The sequence below is a fragment of the Anarrhichthys ocellatus genome, unplaced genomic scaffold (assembly GCF_004355925.1).
Source record: "Anarrhichthys ocellatus isolate YVR2014 unplaced genomic scaffold, GSC_Weel_1.0 scaffold247, whole genome shotgun sequence".
Lineage (NCBI taxonomy): Eukaryota > Metazoa > Chordata > Actinopteri > Perciformes > Anarhichadidae > Anarrhichthys > Anarrhichthys ocellatus.
In genome coordinates, this window is record NW_022280277.1 from 1 (window position 1) to 21,083 (window position 21,083).

The 21,083-nt window shown below is 40.4% G+C and overlaps 1 protein-coding gene across 1 annotated transcript; it reads left to right on the top strand.

Moving 5' to 3' along the window:
* Window positions 1-343: 343 nt before the first annotated feature.
* Window positions 344-21,077, top strand: LOC116401095 (septin-7-like; the record flags this gene model as incomplete). Its single annotated transcript, XM_031879325.1, has 9 exons — window positions 344-496; window positions 1,051-1,143; window positions 5,162-5,258; window positions 6,687-6,698; window positions 13,514-13,565; window positions 14,405-14,530; window positions 14,685-14,820; window positions 16,707-16,852; window positions 19,348-21,077. Coding segments are annotated over 9 exons (855 nt in total), but the record flags the coding sequence as incomplete, so codon positions are not given.
* Window positions 21,078-21,083: the final 6 nt, after the last annotated feature.

Consider the following 21,083-nt stretch of genomic DNA (forward strand, 5'->3'; position numbering starts at 1 on the left):
ATATGTATAAGTGTGTATATGTATATGTGTGTGTATATATACATATGTATAAGTGTGTATATATATGTATATGTGTGTGTATATATACAGTATATACATATACATATACAGTATATGCTATTTGAGTCAGTATCGGCCTAGATTGAAGATATTTCAGGCATCTAACCAAAAACCTATTCAAGTGGAAACGTTGGTTTAAAGACAAGGACTCCAGAAGTACAAAAATGGGACAGGTCACCAGCTGCCAAATACGTTCACATTCATGAGCAAAGATGAAATTATCAGTGGAAAACAGCTGCTGAGCATACCACACTTGCCAGGTGAATGGACCTGTTGACGTCAGTCGCTTGTTAAGTTTTTATTCTGTCTGTCCTTCAGTCTGAAGCCGCTGGACATCGAGTTCATGAAGAGACTCCATGACAAAGTCAACGTCATCCCTCTTATTGCAAAAGCTGACACTCTAACCCCAGAGGAGTGCCAGCTTTTTAAAAAACAGGTATTTGTGTGTGTGCGTGTGTCACATTAGTAGTATTAGAAGTGCTGCTGCTACAGGCCAACTAATGTACACAGGTGCGTAACAATGTTGCATATTTGTATCTTATTTAGTTACTGCAAGCAGCATACAAGTAAAGCACCAGTAGACATTTTGGGAAGTGTGCTTACTTCTGAGAGATGAGAAATACGAAGCAATAGCTAGGAGGCAATTAGCCTAGCTTAAACATCTCCAGTTGATAACTCTTTCTCAATCACAATGGGTTGATTTATTGTTTCCGTTTGAGTAGCAGTGAGATACAACATGTTAATTAGAGTTGTTTGTATGCATATTTTTGAACTTTGGACAGAGCTAGGCTTATGCTAAGCTAGGCTAATCACCTCCTGGCTCTATGCACCATACTTCATGCATAGACATGACAATGGTGTGACTCTAACTCCCAGAAAAACATTAAAGATTGTAAACCTTCAGGAAAAATTCAAATCCCTTCTGATCTGTATCCAGGCCTGTATTCTGTACGTGTTGCCTTTATTCTGATGTCTCTCTCCTTTCGTCAGATAATGAAAGAGATACAGGAGCACAAAATCAAAATTTATGAATTCCCAGACACGGAGGACGACGAGGACAACAAGCTCATCCGAAAAATTAAGGTAATGGACACAATTTTGTTCATAATTTTAAAACAAATTTAATCTCTCAAAATCTCCTTTGTAGAGGAGCTCATTGAGCACTTTTACTACAATGAAAAAAAAAAGACATTTACTTGAAAAAAGCTTGGTAACAATTTGCACTCAGAAATTCCGAGTAATTTTTACTCAGGAATTCTCAAGTTAAGTTTACTTACTAGTATGAATTGTTTTTTTATCCAAAATTTTTAAGTAACTTACTTGCAAATGTCTTCCTTAGACATAAAATGTACTTAGCCTTTGATAGTAATCTTTACTCAGGCTACCTTTGCATCTAATTACAAGACCCCAGTAAAACTCAATTAGGTGTTTCATGTATATTTAACTAGCTTTTCTTTACTTTTTCAATTGAGAAATATTAAGTAATATTTACACTCTTATCTACTACTACTCTACACAACTGTTCAAATATGAATGTTGTATTTTTTTTAAACTGGGCTACTGTTAATTTAATAAAATTTTCTTAACATAGGGCTTCTACAAAACATCTTTTAAACTACAGCAGCTTTACTTGTTAACTGGTGAAAGAGGTCACTGCTGACAGACACACACAATTACCAACATATATAATCTGGTTGGCATTGCCAGACAAAACATTTCTAAATCAGTGCTGCCAATAAGAAATTTAAGAACACAAACGTTTAGTCATTTAACAAACACTTTTAATTTGAAACGATGGGTATTGCTTGACAACACTTTGATATAGCCCATGAGCAGAAGGCAAGCCTTCTGACACTTTGACAGTCATCAAGAACCTCTTTTCCCTCTGACGACGAACACGATTGTCAGGAGTGAAGCCTTTCTGTGTTGCATTTCCATGGATGACAAGGATCTTCATGACATGTTGAGCATAGTCCTCTTCAATGACTTCTTTGAAATTCAAATTTACTAATGTTCACTTTTACATCTTCGAGTCTGATGTGTTCTCAAAAAATGACGATAGTGGGGGAAACAAACAAATATTGAATGTGTTCAAATGCGTCATTATGTATCTATTCTCAGTGTATATGAGCCCAACATAGTTTTATATAATATTAGATATCTAAACTTTACCAGGCTGGGTGATTCCTGCAACTCCGCCCTTTGTCCCAAGTATCTCCAGAAAGTTGGTAGTGCAATTCTCCAATTTCGACAAAAAGTTTCACTCTAGATGAACTGTGGTTGTTCTTCTGAACTCCTCATTGATCTGAAACAAAAGACAATAAAAAAAAAAAACATGATCGAGATGAGGTACCTTGCTAAAACAATTAATGCAGTAGTCCTCCCAGTATAATGTACTATTGACAGCAACACAAACTATGACTTCAAATGTATATGTCAAGTTAATTAAACTATAACAGTACTAAGTTGATTTTACCTTGTGTCAACTGTTGATGTCAACTTGCTGAGAGTGAACGTCCTTTAATATTCTGTGAAATATATAAAGAAATTATGTTAAAACATGAACACACAACATTCAATCTGAATTTGGCTTAAATCTTCATATTGATAGCATGTTTTATCCCCACACAAAAAAAAAAAAAAGCACATAAACAAGCCAACATAACGTTAATACTGAGATACACAGCAGGCCTGGTCATGTTGATATGCTACACTAACTCAACACAGTACTGGCACCTTGTTTCATGCCCAAAGCCTTAATCATCAAGGACACCGCACTGGATAGAGACATAAGAGACCAGTTTAAAACTAATGACAGAAATATAAGTCACTGTAAAAATATGTCAGAATATGATAGTGACAAAACAATGTTAAGTGTATTAGACTCGCTCTAAAGTCACTAATTCCACCACGTATGGGATATTTTTTAGCACATGACCAGTGTGCTTGTTGCTGCTTAGCTAAGATTCCCTGTCTTGTCACATTTTCCTCATTCGACCTCGGCTGCACTTGAGGATGTCCGAGAGAAAGCAGGCTGTGCGTGTGTCGCAGCAAAGCACCTGTGTGGCAGAAGTGGGCTTCACAAAACCGAAGTAATTCCCCCTCCCCCTCGTCGACGGAGCGCAGCTGGTCGAGCACCGTGTCCCCAGGCCAACAACTTTTCAAGGGAGAACCCTGTAAAATCGTGACCAAAACCACCAAAAACATGTCCACAAAATGTTGTGCCGTGAGCCATGTCTGTAATGCTGTCCCAAGTTAGCTAGCATGATAGCCTAACTAGCTAGCACGCTAAACTGACCAGTTCGCTACTCTTCAGTGTTCACAACTCAAACACAGACTTGACCGAAGGCTCAACAGCAACGTAGAGCATTAATTAAACATATAACCTACCCCAATGGCTCCCGTCCATGAAGTTCCTCTCCTCAGGTGAAACGCTGCCGTTCAGGTTCTGCTGTTCCGTCGTCTCGTTGAAGAAAGGAGCGCGAAATCTCCTCTGACGTCACCCCCTGAGTACGCGCTATAGGTTGCCAGGTTTTACTCGTATTACCCAAGTACATTTTACTTTGTTGTGTCAGGTAGTGCATTCAATACAGTAGTTTAGTAGATATTACTTAGTGTGAATGATTGAAATGTACTTATAAAAATGAGGATACATAATTACAAACAAACACCAAGTAACACATTAAATAAAAGGTGATATTTTAAAGTAAAAGCACTGGAATGATAATTTCTTGTAAAATTTACAAAAATAATCTAGGTAATAATTACAGGGCCAAAAGTATTTTTTTTCAGTGTAGTGATTGTCATCCATGTAACTCTGCCCCAGCAACCGCTGCCTCTAGTAAAAGCAAGCGTAGTGCTACATGTTGGAACATTCTTTACCTGCATCATGTCAGTCAACATGATTGAAGGTCCTGTCACGGCAGCATTTAAAGGACCAGTGTTCAGGATTAAGTTGGATCTATTGGCAGCAATACAATATAATATTAACTGTTTTCATTAGTGTATAATCACCACAAACTAAGATTTTTTTTTTTTGGTTTCGTTAGCAAAGAATGATCCCTTCATATTTACATAGGTAGGAGGTCCTCTTCACGGAGTCCGCCATGTTGCACCACCTCGTTTCTACAGTAGCCCAGAACGGTCAAACCAAACACCAGCTCTGGAGAGAGCCTTTAGCAATTTTTTGTTACCTGACGGGCACCGTAGGTCTATACGCACTTGGAAAGGGAGGGGTGAGCAGTGGGGTATTTAGTTAGTTGCAACTTGCCACTAGATGGCACTATTTTCTACACACTTCTCCTTTAAAACAGGAAGACGTCACATTGTAGTCAGTAATGAGTTCATTCCAATTGAGCATCTGCAGTGGAATACACCTGCATTTTTCATTTTGAATTCATCCTATGTAAATTTTGACAGAACAAAACGAAGTCCAAAAGTCAACGCAACATTGCACCATCCAGTTCTTTTAGACCCCTGCTCTATAAGAGTATAAACTGCTCCTCAATTTTTCATTAGCAACAGAGCGAAGAGCGAACTATCATGCTAACTTTTTTTTGTGCTAACAGTTAACAAGCTAGCTAGCTTCGAGTACTTTTTTCCCCATGTCAATGAGTATTGAATGAAGTGATAAACAACCCTGAGAACAAATTCATAATTGCTAGCATGTTTCTGGCTTGCTAGTGTGTTAGCGGTTAGCATGCCAGCTAAAGTAATTAATTTATAACTTTGTATGTAGTCCCTACATTACCAAGCATCTAGCACCAACTTTGATGACAGGACACTTGGATACATTTTGCTCTGCCACTTTTTGGCGTGTTAAAAATATTTAAATCTCTTTAAATCAGTTCTCTCACCCTAAATACTTTCAGTCCACTGCACTTGGACTAGATGGGAATTTGAATGTATAATTAGTAATTATTAATTACTAATAAACATGTCAGCAGACATAAGTATCCCAACCTAAAGATTTGTGAAATCAACCCATACTAAGTCAGTGGTCAGTTGCCACAGAAGGGGACCAATCAAACTAAGAACGAAGGAGTCTATCAAACAGCTGGTTCTTCACAGTAAAATAAAGTTGTTCATCTCTTCACTCCAGGAGAAGATGCCACTGGCAGTGGTCGGCAGCAACGTGGTGATCGAGGTGAATGGCAAGAAGGTCAGGGGTCGCCAGTACCCGTGGGGCGTGGCGGAAGGTAGGTTCACTTGGGTCCACTGCCAGAAAAGAAGTTGGCACACTTTGAAAGTTCACATGTGGGTTTTGTCAGTTTTCAAGAAAGACATTTGATTCACAGTTTTTCATTGCACCACGGTCAGACAATGACAGCTTGTGAGAGACGGGCTGATGCATGAGACGGGCTGATGCATGTGGGCGATTGAAGGTTGAAATGTTTGAAAATGTCCAGCAGGCATAGTGTCCTCTATCATGACGAATGACGCATGGTATTCCTGAGAGTGTGGGATACAAGGCATGTTTTCCACAGTGAATGAGTCCATGAACGAATGCAACCTCCTTAAGTAGGAAATAAGTGCCACATAGCACATTGTAAAACACCTGCTGGAGCTTTATCGGATTAGTCTAGAAATAGATATTGACTTTTGTATGATTTTTGTCATTTCATATTGTTGGATTTGAAAGTAAAAACAAAGGTTGATAGACACATTTAAACCATCACATTAATAAGGGAATGCCAGGCCAGATAAGTCTCAGTTAGGGCTCATTTTATGCCTCCCAAAATGAATATGAATGCAATATGATAGAACTTATTGTCTGTCCCACTCTTGTGTCATCTCGCCTTGGGAAAATTTCTTCAAATTTGGCTCAAATGTCTATTTGAACTCAGGGAAGTGAACTCACGTCTGACTAATTATTGTGGATGTGATATGTCAGGAACACCTTGACGGAATTTCTTCAAATTCAAAATTGTCAGGCTTTTGAGTCTCAGTGGGCGGCACCACAATGTTTTTTTTGAGGATCCTGGTGGCTTGTGGTTTCCCAAGTTTTTGAGTCGGTATGGGTGAATAGAGGGTTAGCAGTTGGGACATTGGGATTAGCTAAATAATTGAATTTTGCATTTAGAATATTTGATTACATATGAGTAGACAAGGTCAAGAAAGAACTTCCACATTTAATGAGAGGGTTTACTACTTTTTCTGTGTCGATTGGGAAAAACATGAGAGCAACATGTTCCTAAAGAAATTGTTAGTCTGACAAGTTAGAAATTACCTGGCAGGATGCTGATAAATTGTTACCTTATACACCCACCCCTCAACACAAACAAACTCATGTGCACACAGTCCTTTTGGTAGCATTGGTGTTGACCCTGATTGGGACTCTGGGGAACAAAAGGAGGATAGGCATAGTGTATTATGGGATATGTTGTTCCACTATGGCAGTAAGCACTGACCAGTGTCACCACAAGTCACAGTGAACTGCTGTTGCTCCTACTGGTGTGTTAGTTTTCCTTTGTTGTAAAGTCCTGTGAAAGATGATTATATTGTACATATCTTTGTAAAGTATTTTACCTTTGTTTGTTATGTGGTTGACCGTTTATCAGTCTTTCACTTTTTTCATTCCTTCTTTTCTCTTTTTTTCTTTGTCTGTTCTTTTGCATGACTGACAGAGGGCATTTTTGGTAAACCAAACCATCTTTCACTTTAGTTCATCCTCATTTTCTCCCCTACTCTATCTTCCTCAAGAGTGTCCCCCAAACTCTCCATCCTTCCTTTCCCTCCACTTTTCTGTTGCTGTGCTGTCTCATCATTAGGCTGATGGTCAAACCAATGCTCTGATCAGACTTGGGCTGAATACTTCTCTGAAGTGCTGAAATACACCATATTTTGGAAAACATTTGAAAACAAAGAAGAAAATGGACTTGTTAAAATGTGAACGTATTATATCTTGAAAATACAAAAGAACATAGACACTGAAATCATTCATGTGTTCTCAGTAAAACATTGCTCTTTGCTGACACTTTACACCATGCTAAATGAGCCTCTACAGAGACCTCCCTTTTATAAAAAGACTATAGGGGCAATTATTAATATGGTATATCATTTAGATATTTTGAATATTGATTTTGGTAACTCGGTGTAGCTGGTTTTATGGGGTTTATTCTGGAATAGGATACCACATGTGAGTCTGGTATGGTATTGTCCCAATGGCCTGGGACACTACCATACCACACCAACAAATATTTTAACAAATAATTCAAGGAAGCAGACAAAAGTCCATTCACACAACAGCAGCGTACATCTCTTATGCTACAGCCGACGTCATCAAAAATGTTGCATATTTCGCGTTGGCAACGGAAATGCCATTTTTCCCCAGCCATCCAGATGAGTTAGCGAGCTTTAAACATTGAGTTAAAAACTGTTACCGTCATCAGAAGGTCTGTTGCATGTTCGGTTGTCAGAATCAATATTCCAACAGCAGACTCGAGTTCTATAGCATCGCGACGTTTCAGAACAACAGGTGTATCAGTTTAACGAGTGACCGTGTTAACTGATGACGCTCGTAGTAACTGAAGTAAATGGTTGGTAGGTAATAAACATATATAAACATCGAACAAAAAGTTCGGAAGTTAGTGTTTGGTAGATTATTTCTCTGGTGTAACAATGCTTCTTGGCAATAAATGTTATACCGTTGGAAAGCCTGTTTATTTACCTTTCAAACGGTGCCCCATTTGTAAGGAACATGCATTTGTGGGATGAGCAGCACAGCTGAGTATGTGGGTTGCGCCCATGAAAAATTTGCCAGATCTTCTCTGCCAATGCCAAACAGCTTATTTGCTTATTTGCTATTGACTCTTGTTTGGTGGATTGGATGATTGAAGTCTATCAGTAACAAGGAAGAAACAAGACATATTGGCAATTTTACAATTTATTCATTTCACAAACAGGAGCCTCAGTAGCATGTGGAAGAACCATACACAGCCACAACAGCCTGGCACCTCTCCTCATGCTGGTCACCAGCCTGCTCACACACTTCTGTGGGATGGCATTCCACTCCTCAAGCAGGATTTGTCGCAAGTCAGCCAACGTGGTTGTGTTGGTCACCCTAGCACGAACAGCACGCCCAAGCTGATCCCACAAGTGTTCAATTGGGTTGAGGTCAGGACTGTTGCCAGGCCATTCCATCCTCTCTACTCCCAAATTCTGGAGGTAGTCTCTGATAAACCCCGCTCTGTGGGGGCGAGCCTTGTCATCTTGGAGGATGGAGTTCGGTCCCAGACTGTGGAGAAATGGGATTGCCACTGGTTGCAGAATCTCATCTCGATATCTCTCTGTATTGAGATTGCCTCCAATGAAGACAAGCCTCATTTTTCCAGTGATGGAGATGCCGCCCCACACCATCACACTGCCTCCACCAAAAGGTGTTACTCTATCGGTGCAGCAATCAGCATAGTGTTCTCCCCGTCTTCTCCACACTTTGACCCTACGATCCAACTTCCTTAGGCAGAATCTGGACTCATCGCTGAACATAACGTTCCTCCACATGTTCAGGTTCCAGTGCAGGTGTTGCCGACACCAGCGCAAACGGGCCTGACGGTCAATAGCAACAGCAGAATAAGCTGTTTGGCATTGGCAGAGAAGATTTGGCAAATATTTCATGGGCGCAACCCACATACTCAGCTGTGCTGCTCATCCCACAAATGCATGTTCCTTACAAATGGGGCACCGTTTAAAAGGTAAATAAACAGGCTTTCCAACAGTATAACATTTATTGCCAAGAAGCATTGTTACAACAGAGAAATAATCTACCAAACACTAATTTCCGAACTTTTTGTTCGATGTTTATTTCAAATTGATTGAAGTCTTTTATAAGGACACCTACGTGTTCTGTTGGTGTTTTCAACAGCTGTCGTCACTATGAGCAACCAAGACTCATTCGGCCGAGAGTCGCCAGTTAACATGGTCACCGGTTGCAAGCTATTAACCGTGTTGACTGGCACTGGACTGTTTGTAGCATCCGTTTTAAAAGTGAATAAAGTCAAACCTCTGAGTCTTTGTCCTGGTGTTTGACGTTCTCTACATGAACACAGATAACAGAGTTGGATCATCTAGAGACTTGTAGCGCATAATGTCTCTCTGGTGTAACGTCACACGCTAGCTTTCTCCACCAAATACATTAAACATTTCCACTAAATACTGGGCTATAGCTAATGTATTCTACCCACTCACTGATACACACAGATCTGGAAAGTCACTTTGTTTGGGTTGCATTCACTATCTTTGCTGGTTAATGTTCGTACAAAAGTTGACAAGCTATCGCACTCCGCCGTACTTCCGTTGCCAAACTGCGTGCGCACACCTACGTACGTCATCATTGTTTCTAAACGGGTTCATAGCTTGGCGGTTCAATGCACTACTATTTCATCCTTATACCATTTTGTGTTCATTTTAGAGCCTTACCAACATTTGTGTATGGTTGGTATTATTACATTATTTTAGTTCATAACAGTTACATTGGTAATGGAATGGTATGGTAGCAGATAAGTAATAGAAATTTGTACATTCTGGAATGATAAAATGTCTCTCAATACACATCTTGGTTGTTTATGGGATCTGTCTCAAAAATGTTGTTAATGTTAAAAGGTAAATATCTATGGATATGTGGTGATTGATTGGTTGATCAGTGGCAACCTCCAAAAAATGTAATATTGTAACTCAACTGTAAGACATTGTCCCCCCACCACCACCACCAAAGACGAACCAGGCTACACCAGAGCAACACACACTACATAAACCAACTCGCATCATCTCATTCCATAGGTGATTTCTTAATGTATTCCTCATGCCAAAGGAATATTTAAACAGTCTGCTCTTCCTATTGTCAGTTACTGAATTCTACATATTGCTTCGGGGCCTGTAATCTACCAGAGGGACACATGAATGATTCTGTTTCTTGTCTTTGTTTTTGAGCACTTAATTTGATAGTCAACCCATAAACTCACTATGTTTCAAAGGATAATTCCAGTCTATTACAACTATGGTCTTGTGTTGATAGCTTTGTCTATTATCTATCAGTTACTCACCACAGTGATTACCGAGATGTTTGAACAGAGTGGCATCACTACAACAAAGTCCGGCAGGGCGAGAAACACAAGCAGTCAGACTATCAACCAGATTATCTAAACCAGTGTTTTGCAAACTTTAAATAAATGACAAACCATCACGACCCAATTCACAACAGGCTGTATCTATATATACAAAACGTTGCTAATAAACCCTCATTGTATAGGAAAACTACAGCAAGTACAGAGGGTCATACAGTTTGGTTAACAATTTTACCATTTGTCTTTATTTTCTCTTTAAATGATGTTAGGCGAACCCGGTCTGACTGCTCGTGTTCCTTGCTCCATCAGACTTCTTTTTAATGTGTTCCCAGATCTATGCTATTAACTTAAGGAGTATAATGTTTTTATTACTTGTAAGGATAATGGCCCAAATCACAAAGAACAAGACCAAGGTTGTAGTAGACGGGAATTATCCTGCAAGGTGCATTTAAAGAGGCGTACTTGACACATATTTCAAAATCCATCTGGTGTTCTCAGCAGGTTTAAAAGCCTCTACATACTCACCTGTCCTCCCAGGTCTGATGCTGTGAATAGTCATGGAGAAAACTAGAGGCTGTTTTTTTGTGCTGAAGCTGCAATAGAAACATTGCTCTAACGCTGTGGTTCCCTTCTTTGCTCCTGTGGTCTCATTTCAGTCCCGCTTCACCACGCGCTTCAACGCGCTGTGTTGTGCCAGAGTCGAATTCGTTGTGTTGGTGCAGGGGTGAAAACGGTGTACAGGCCTTACTGTATCACTGGACCAAAGACCGGGATCCGCCATCTTAACGCATCTCTTATAGATTCATTACAGATTCATGAGCAGTTAATGCTGAGTTAGGGTTTTCCTAAAGGGCATGTAGCAGCTCATTTATCTCATCAAGGTAACACGTGGTTTGGAATCATGACTCGTTAGCATTTTTGGAATTGTATGACTTTTAACATAGAAACATGTGGTTGAAACAGTTGTGTGCTCTTGATTCATTTATTTAACCAATGCAGTTCATCATCATGGCCTAAATACACACTGCTAGTAGGTAAAGCACCCAGGCTCAAAACACCTGATGGACTCCGATCATTTTCCAATAAAGTTCATGATTGACAAATAAAAAGCTGAAATGTTTTGACTTGGAGAATGCATCAGGTGTTTTCTGCCATTCATCAACAATTAAGATCTGTATGAGATTAGTTACAACTTTTTTTTTTTCCTATGACCCTTGACCTTCACTTATTCCCTCATTGAGACTTGCACCCCCAGCTGTTCATGCCTAGATCCCCCATATAACACCTCTCCAACCACCACACTCCCTCTAAAAGCCCCTTCAGTCACGAAGCCTCTTTAGTCAGTCAGCTTGGACACATGCAGGTTATGGTGTTGATCCGGGCCAAACACGGACCGGTTCTGGGCTCAAACTGGGCCAGGTCTGACCCAGCTGCTCCAGACCCAGATTTATCCCCCCCCCCCCCAGCTGGGCGCAAAAAGTAACTGAAAACCCGTACCCCTCCCCCTCCGTCAGAGCTCCCTCCTCTAGAAGAGACTGAAGGTCAATGGCTGGCTTGGGAGGAAAAGGGGCGGGACTGCTTAAGTTTCATCAATGGTAAGGTGTGCTCCTTATTCGCTCCCCTGATGACGATTGACTGCCAGCGGGGTGGAGGCTAACCAATAAGGAGCAGCGTATTTGACGAAGAGGAGGCGGGAGATCCACCATGTACATCCTCAGCAGCAGTTTATTAGTGGTCCCTTTCCAGAATGCCATCTGACCGTGTACCCATGTCTTTGTTTTTAAGATGAAAACTCACAATCACCTAAACGTACCGGACAACTTTTCTGTTGTCTGACCAAGAACTCTTGTTCGTTCTAACTTTGTGGCATCTAACAGTGAAAGGCTGTGATCAGATAGGAGGCTTTATGTTTCTGGCTTGTCCTTCCGGTTCATTCTTATGAACTTGATATCACAATAACGCCTGAAGTGAATTTCTTCAAATTTGGCACAAACGTCCACTTGGACTCAAGGATGGACTGATCATAACTGTGGCATTCAAAGATCACTGTGACCTCACCAGAGGAAATTTTTGGCTATAACTCAAGCATCCAAATACAAATTATGAGAATTTCAAATAAGTGTCTGATAGGATAAAATGATGAAGTGAGGACATTTTGGACAGACATAGACAGTAACTGTAACATGACTGGTTGGCGGATGTATACAGCGTCCAATCACATAGCTAATGAACAATAAGGGGGCGTGTCGGCTGTTAAAAGACTTCCTGGAAGTCTGTTCTCGTGGTTCCGAGGTCCCTCCTCGATCCTCGCTCCTCCGAGCTACATTAGAGCTTTGGGACGGCCGTCAATATGGCGTCGCAGAAACAACTTCCGGTTCAAGCGAGGATCGAGGAGTGAGGAAACAACAATTAAGAGACTTGAGAAGTACCTATAGATCGACCAAGGCAACTTGTTTTGTTTGCGGTTCGCAACCTCTACTTCTTCTTCTACTCTGTTTGCTGGTGGAGGCGTGGCGTGGCGTAGCGTAGCCCATACTGCCAACTTTGGATGAAACTATTCAGCCTAGAGTAGTTTATTAGCTCCGAAACAGTTAATGGAAACGCGCCTGTTTATTTTTGGCAACATTTCAAAAGTTTGCATTGAATGGAACACGGCTAGTGTTGGGCTTAAGAGCTACAAGCTGTAATCACAAGTGGCCAAAGCACTTTTAATTGTGCTTTGAGCTGCGTTAGTGCACAGTTCAAACATGCTTCATGTATAGTAGTAGAGCATGGGCCTCTGCAGATGTATTCACTCCAACAGCCACCACAGAATGATACTTAGCTGGTGCACTGTGGCCTTTTAAAGTTTTGTTTTAGGGCAAAAAGCCGATGAAAAACAGAATGTAAGGCATATGCTGATATAGAAAAACCGTCCTATGTGATCATGGCCTGATGTCCCTCTGCCCTTTGTGCTCTGTTAATGTGCTACTACAACCCATGTGGTACAATGCCTCCTTATACTGTCGCTTATCTCAATATTCCCTTACCTTTATAACCTATGAATGAATGGAATGAACTTCACATCCTCTGATGTGTGTTTGTACCACGAGGTCTCCACCGAGATTAATAACAATAATAATCTATTTCTCTATATTACCACTATGCTGTATATGCATTATCTTGTCAATAACACAGATGTGTTGATGTTAATCACCAAAAAATGTTTCTGCTGGGAAGTTTCTCTCAATGTGAACACATAGCCAGAGATACACCCCATTTACCCAGAGTTCTTTGCAGTTATTTAGCATCTGTGAAACAGGCTATATCAGTTTCCCTTGAGACCAGATGTTGATTTTTCATATTTCGTATTGTTATTCTGATCTCTGTGTGTCTCTCCCTGTGTGTTTCAGTGGAGAACGGGGAACACTGTGACTTCACGGTGCTGCGCAACATGCTAATCAGGTAAAACAGCCGTGCATTTCTTCTCCAAACTTAATCTCATGAATGCAACTTGATGTCTTACCCAGAGAGTCCACTAGAGGCTGACCTAGTTCTTCTCATGCCCACATTAGTTCACTGTTGTCTCAGATGCTAATGTAGCAATAGTCAAAGTTTATTAATGTATGTGCTAATTATTTGCAGCACTAGCTTGTTCTCTTATAGAGTGCTGCAGAGATGATGCAAAAGGCAATGGGATTCTTTCATTGTATTCTGGATTATTGCAGAAAATACGCTCTGTGGCAAACAAATGTTTATGATACTGAAGTTTTGTTCAGAAAGATAATCTTCACAAGTGAACACCACTTTTATGATTTTTGAAGTGTAAATAAAATTGTGAAAAGTGAAAAGCTAACATTAGGTTACAACCAAACTACACCACGGTCACATGACTGCACGTCACCACCACTAAGCTAAAGGAGGACTAGAGTTCTAGTGAGGCCGTTTAGTCGTCTCATTTAGACACCTTTTTAAGACGTAAAAGCTTCTAAATTCACCGGAGGGGTGTTTGCTGACGTATTTTATATTATAAAAACAAAACTGTAAAATCTCTTCAGCTTGTGTTAAACACAGACCTTTTTTCAGGCATCTAACCAAAAACACGTTAAAAAAAACACTGACTTTGAGACAAGGAAATGGAAAGTGCAAAATGCTGACTCATTTCCTTGTTTTAGGACTCATTCCTGCAGCAATCTATACATGAGCTGTACCTTCCTTCTGGGGTTCTCTCTCCTATTCTGCTCCTCTTCCTTCCTCCTTCAGGCACCTGATTAGTTTTTCTTCTTGTTCTTCCCCTTCCACAGGACTCATATGCAGGATCTGAAGGACGTCACCAACAATGTCCACTATGAGAATTACCGCAGTAAGAAACTTGCCGCCGTCACCTGTAACGGAGTAGACAACTCCAAGACCAAGGGACAGCTCACCAAGTACGCCTCAGTCACTAAACTACTGCTCCTCTCATTCTAATGAAAGGGAACACGTTACTTTAGATGTGGAACAAACTGCTTTCCTTTAGTTAAGTTCTATAACAAGTGAATATAACAAATTCCAACTAACCTCCGCCTTTGCTGTGGTCCACAGGAGTCCCCTGGCCCAGATGGAGGAGGAGCGCAGGGAGCACGTGATGAAAATGAAGAAGATGGAGGCAGAAATGGAACAGGTCTTTGAGATGAAGGTCAAAGAGAAGAAGCAGAAACTGAAGGACTCGGAGGCCGAGGTGGGTTTGAGGATCTCCGTGTGTTTGAGCGAGAGAAAGATGAAAAGTGTTGGAAATAAATTGCATTTATGTTTTTTCATGGCCACCATTCATGGTGTTGGTCCAACATGAATGCCATTAATTAACCTCTAAAAGTCGACTCAGCTGTGGTTTTTCACAAGACTTCATTTGATTTATGTTCCATTCAAAGGTAGAGATGAACTTATTGTCTGATCTCTTTTTTTGCCGGTCACATTTACAAACATGTCTGTTTTACGTCGTGCACACAGCGGCATAGAAGGTAACGTCACAGCCACACACACACGCGCACACACACGTGTGTCGTTGTTGTGGAAGTTCTTCCGCGTGAGTGACGAAGAGCTCACAATTTGTAACATCTGTAAGTCCAAAATAAGCTGCGGAGAAAAATCTTTAAAGAATTTGAGACGCCTTTGAGATCCGTTTGAGTGAGAGAACCTCTAACTTGTTTTGTTATGAACATACAAAGAAAAATACAAAAACTGATTGTATATGCTGTCAATTATCATTTTTCGGCAGATGAGACTTTTTAAAAAAGAGGAAATTGGAATCGGCCGAGGAAATTGCATTTATATAAAAATCTTATAATCATAAGGAATTTCTAGTTTTACTAATGTACTCTATAAATTCTTTATACCTTGGCCACTGACTCTTTTTTTATTCTGAATGGCTGTAGTCATTTTTAGTTACCTCGCAATATAACTAGACATCTACGATGCAGGTGTTTGTTTGCCATTCTAAATGAATGAACCAGTATTAAACTGTAGGTAAAGACAAAATCCAGTTAAGCTTGGAGCAATGGTTAATTAGGTCACCAATAGAAATGTGTGAAATGAGAATCTTTACCTTGAAAAAACGATTTAACAAAATAACCATCTTAACATTAGCAGTAATAGTAGTTTGTTCTGTTATGGCAAATAACCAAGACAACTGAACAATATCCATCCGCAGATGAAGACAATGTGGCTGAAAGCATCACAATACGCTAGTACTGTAAGTCGACCGAGAGTTGAATTCTATTTTGTCAGATTTCAGAAAACAAAAACATGATTTCACACTTTTATTTACATGAATCTGGATATATAAAATCATAAGATCAGAATTTTTCTCATACTGATCCCAATATCAGAAATGCCTGTGATACAGCCTAAACTGCTGAATCAGGTGTCGGGGAGCACGGGATTCTATTTATCAGCTCATTTATGCTACAAAGGAACTTTAATCACGTGTCTCTTGATACTGATCCGTACATCATGCCCGATCGCTACTGCATGTGTACCAACTAATGGTACACATCTGTCCTCATCTTGTGCACTCTATTTTTTCCCTGATAACGCTACGTTGTGAACAACAAATCAGTGTTGAAATCAGCAGGAGGAGAGCTCGTTAGCGCAAGCTGTTAGCAGCCGGCGGGCTGCACAGTCCTGCTCGGCTAAATAACGGAGCTGCATGGAGTTACATTATGATGCGTTCAAGCTTTATTTAGTAAAAAGGAGTACTGGGCAAAGATACATTTTGTAACATTATCATGATGTGTTCAGATGTAATCTTGTAAAATGTAGTTTTTGGTGAGAATCTTGAATAAATCCAGTTGTTTGAAGGAGATGTTTTCACAGGAGTATGGAATATATATTAGAGAAATAATTATGACCTATTTAACTTTTTTGTTTATAGCACACTGCTGTCAGATTGAAATCAGTATCAGGAAGGAAAAAGTGTTATTGTAAAAAATATGAGACACGGATAAAAGAGCTATCGTGTGTTTTTCCTGCGACAAGCTAACAAGATCAAAAACCAGTTGCATGAGTAGATGAACGAATAATGGTGAAAAGATACAACCTGAGCCCGTTTGACATTTTGACCCTCAGCTGGAGCGACGCCACGAGCAGATGAAGAGGAACTTGGAGGCGCAGTACAAAGAGCTGGAGGAGAAGAGACGAGTGTATGAGGACGAGAAGTCCAACTGGGAGGCTCAGCAGAGAATCCTGGAGCAGCAGAAACTGGACGCCTCCAAGTCAGTAACACTCCTACCTGTGAACAGCTGACTAATTAGCTGTTTTACTGGCAAAATGGTTCATTTGTCAAGTCTGCAGCATGTCTTCTGATTGACACATGTGGCAAAATGTCCTTTGACAATATTGTTGACATGATTTTTCTAAAATAAGACATTAACTCTGTTTCATTTTCGAAACGTTTTGTTACCTGTGTGCGACATGGAATCACATAATGTGCTATCTTCACCTCATATGGCAGAATTGTACGGCCCTTTGGCTGTCACCGACCGGGACGTCAATGGGAAATTAGGAATAAAACGTAAATAAGTGTACATCATGCACGTTCGTAAATGTGTGCGAGCAGCAGCGTCACTACAATGTGTTGGTGAACTGAGCTTACGGGAGATGTGAGTTAGTTGTTAACCCCTTAAAAAAAGAGAGATTGATACAGAGTGTTGAGTTTTTAACAAAACATGGACTTCTTAGTATTTATTTACTGTAGTCGAAGGTAAAGCCATCTGCTTAGTTTGTGGAGAACAGATCGTAATGTTTAATGATAACAATTTGTATCTCCATTACGAGACTAAACACGCAGAGAAATAGAAAAACTTGACTGATGCAAAGCGGCACGGACATCTGAGGCTTTGCCAGCTGAGCTGCTAAAGCAACAAGCTCAGAAGATGTTGGTTCTCTTTGGATCTACCTTCATATGTGAACAAACATTCTGGTGATGAATTTTAACAAATCCAGATCCTCTCTCACTGACGATCCAGCTCAGACATTCAACCTGACTTCAGTGCACTTGTTCCAGCCCAACACAGACTAGAGTTCTCTCACTGAACTGAAAAAAACAGAAAAGGACATTGGACTACAAACTATCGTAATAAAAGTACTAATTTTGCAGAAACATGATCCCTGTCGGTGTTTTACGATTATATATGGATATTACATATGTATATTTTTGGGGTCATTTTTCCTGCGGCAGATGTCTAGGGTGGAGCTCATTTTAAATGTAGTGGAGTAAAAAGTACAATATTTCCCTCTGAGATGTAGTGGAGTGGAAGTACAAAGTTGAATAAAATGGAAACACTCAAGTAAAGTACCTTGAATTTGTACATACGTACAGTACTTAAGCAAATATACTAGTTATATTCCACCACTGATCATAGTATTTACTCTTACTACTCACAGCTTATCCAAAGCCATACAATGTACTGCTTTTTATAAAGAGGTGGAATATTATGGAGCAGGATTGAGTTCAGTCTATTGGTCCGTCCCTCCACAACAGTCCCTGTTTCTCATGTAGCCCCTTGGGAAAAATAATTGCCCACCCCTGGTCAAGTAGTATAACTGTTAATATATCCAGGCTAACACACACACACACACACTCACTGTGGATGTGAAGTAATACTGTCTCAGATATTTATTGACCAAAAAAAGGTAAAAAAGTTACTGTGATGTATGATGGAGGTAAATGCAATTTCCTGTGTGCTTTTCAAAATGTTGAACATAACAGTTGAGTCCTGACTGTAAGCTAGTGTCATATGCATATATGTTTAGTAGAAAGTAGTTCCATTGAAGATTGACAGTTCGCCTTTTAGTTCAGATCCAGTTCATGTTCACACAGATTTATTTTTTTTACAAACGGACCACGAATGAATCTATAATTGTTCATAGATTACGTTGTAATCTAACCAATCTATCTAACTCTTCAAACATGTTGATTACATGTTTTGTATCATTTTAATACATATCTCGTGTTCTTCCACAAAACTAAGGACCCCTGTCCACACAGCGTATTTTTCTGGCGCTTTTTTTATGTTTCTATGACAACGATGTCCCAACAACATATCGCCGCTCTAACCACGGTTGTATGATAGACTAGCATCGCCCCTTTGCTTTGTATTATCCATCTGGTCTACTATATGGCATTGTTTTTCATCATAAGCACCAATTTGAGGATGCCATACCTGATATTTTGTATGAACCAGCTAGTCACCGCTCAATCTGAGGAGGACGATGCGTCGGAGACGATGTGTCCGTCCAGCTGACGGGCGTTTTGGACTTTCTTATGATAGTGTATGTAGACAGACAAGGTCAAAACAAGCTTCTTCTCCGTTTACTACAGTGACGTCACCAGCGCTTTTTTCTGAAAAGTTCACCAATTTTCAACTTGAAGCGCTCGGAGCGTCAGCACAACAACAGAACGAGTGCTCAGGAAAAAGACGCTGGGTGCAGCGATGGGCTACATCTAATTATTCCAAGGGGCATACATGTTCCGTTTTCGATCTTGTAAGAAGTCCTTAGGTGAAACCACTCGCTAATATGATCGCAAAAAATTGTATAAATCTGCATGTAAAATGAGAAAAGACTGCTTTTTATTTTTTGGGTGATTTTGGGACCGTTAAAGATGGCTCCAGTTTTTTTTCCCACGGTGCCTGTGAAGCCTGATAATACATTTTCCATTTTATTGTACACAATTGTAACATTCTCACTTCTCTCGTTTGTCACACAGGACGATGGAGAAGAACAAGAAGAAGGGGAAAATCTTTTGAAGAGCTGATCCCTCAGTTTTACACAAACTCAATATTTTTCTTCATCCCCCTCTGAAGTTCACATGTACTGTGGCCCTTCCGAAACATACACGCAAACTTATAGAACATTCGCATTCCTCCATGTTACATTTAACAAGCACCGCATTGTGACAGGGATGCCATTTCCACACATACACACACGCATGCAAATGCCCACAAACAGCCCACATGCTTGTCTCTCAGCAGGGTCGTACCGTATCCGTTGAAACCTTTTTCATTTTCAAGGGGAACGCATGTTTTAGTGAAATTCAATTTTCCTATATTTCCTGACAAAGAGGAGAAGCTGGAGTTCCTCTGAGCTACAGTACGGAGGTAACGCATGGCAGGGACCATGCATAGCCATTTGTACACATGTAGTCGTGTGTTCTCTAGATATATTCCATAGATCTGCAGGTAGGCGTACCATCCTCTCCACCACGCTCTTTCTTTTAATGTTCTCAAAAAGTGTGTACACGGTAAAACACTCATAAAATCATAAAGACTTCATAGAGAAGGGAGAGTGTATGTGAGTTTAGGTGACTGAATCAGGTGGCAGCAGAGGAGGGAGAAGTCGAGTGGGATTAAGGCCTGGGCACGGCAAGATCACTGTAAAGCTAACCGCCAACATGCTAGCGCTATTTAGTACTTCTATTTTCTCAGCACTGGGCCTTTTACTCCCCAGAACTTATTGTCCTGTTAGCAAACTTAATGTTCTATTGTTTTTTTAAATGTATATGTACTGTTAATTCCTCTCTCATAAGTGTCTACAAACCATTCCTCTTTTGAGGAACACTCTGACAGTGGAGGTTAATTAAAAACGGACGGTGCAACACAACTAATAATAATCCTCTATTTTGGACTTCTCTTTTCCCTCAAAGGTCAGCTTGTTAATGGTCGACAGTACAAATTCACTCTTTTAAAATTCACCAAACTTGATGTAAAAAATATTCCCTTGTAAACCATTTACCTTGTCAAAATGTTGCCGTTTTAGATTATTGCCGTTTAAAATGTTGCCGTGACCGGGCCTTTGGGCAGGATTTACAGTGGTGCGTGTACGAGCAGGTGTGCTTTCTTAAAGGGCCAGTGTGTAGCAGTCCGGTGGATCTATCGGCAGAAACCTGAACTAAGGTTCTATCGTTTTTTGTTAGCTCAGAATGAGCCCTTCATATCTACATAGGGAGCAGATCCTCTTTACGGAGTCCGCCATGTTGCTACAGTAGCCCAGAACGGACGAACCAAACACTGGCTCTAGAGAGAGCCTTTTATGTTTTTACGTTAAAAGCCACATAGTTCTGTGATGTGCTTGAAACTGAGGTAACATGAGCCGCAGAATCAAAACCGAGGTGCTACCTGTTGCCATCTGACTTACATTGCTCTTTAAGTAGTTTTATTATGGTGTGGATCACCTCCGAGCGAGGCAAACGGTGTTCACTCAGCGGCTCACGTTACTACAATCTTGGAAAGGGAGGGGAGAGTGGAGGGGTATTCAGTTGATTGCAATCTGCAACCACACCCCTAGATATCACCAAATCCTACACACTGTCCCTTTAAATGCTGTGTTTGAGGTCTGAAATGCTGACTGATCTGAGGGAGATTTGAACTGTGTGCAACAGCAGCCAGAACATTGTCATTGTGTGTGTGTGTGTGTGTGTGTGTGTGTGTGTGTGTGTGTGTGTGT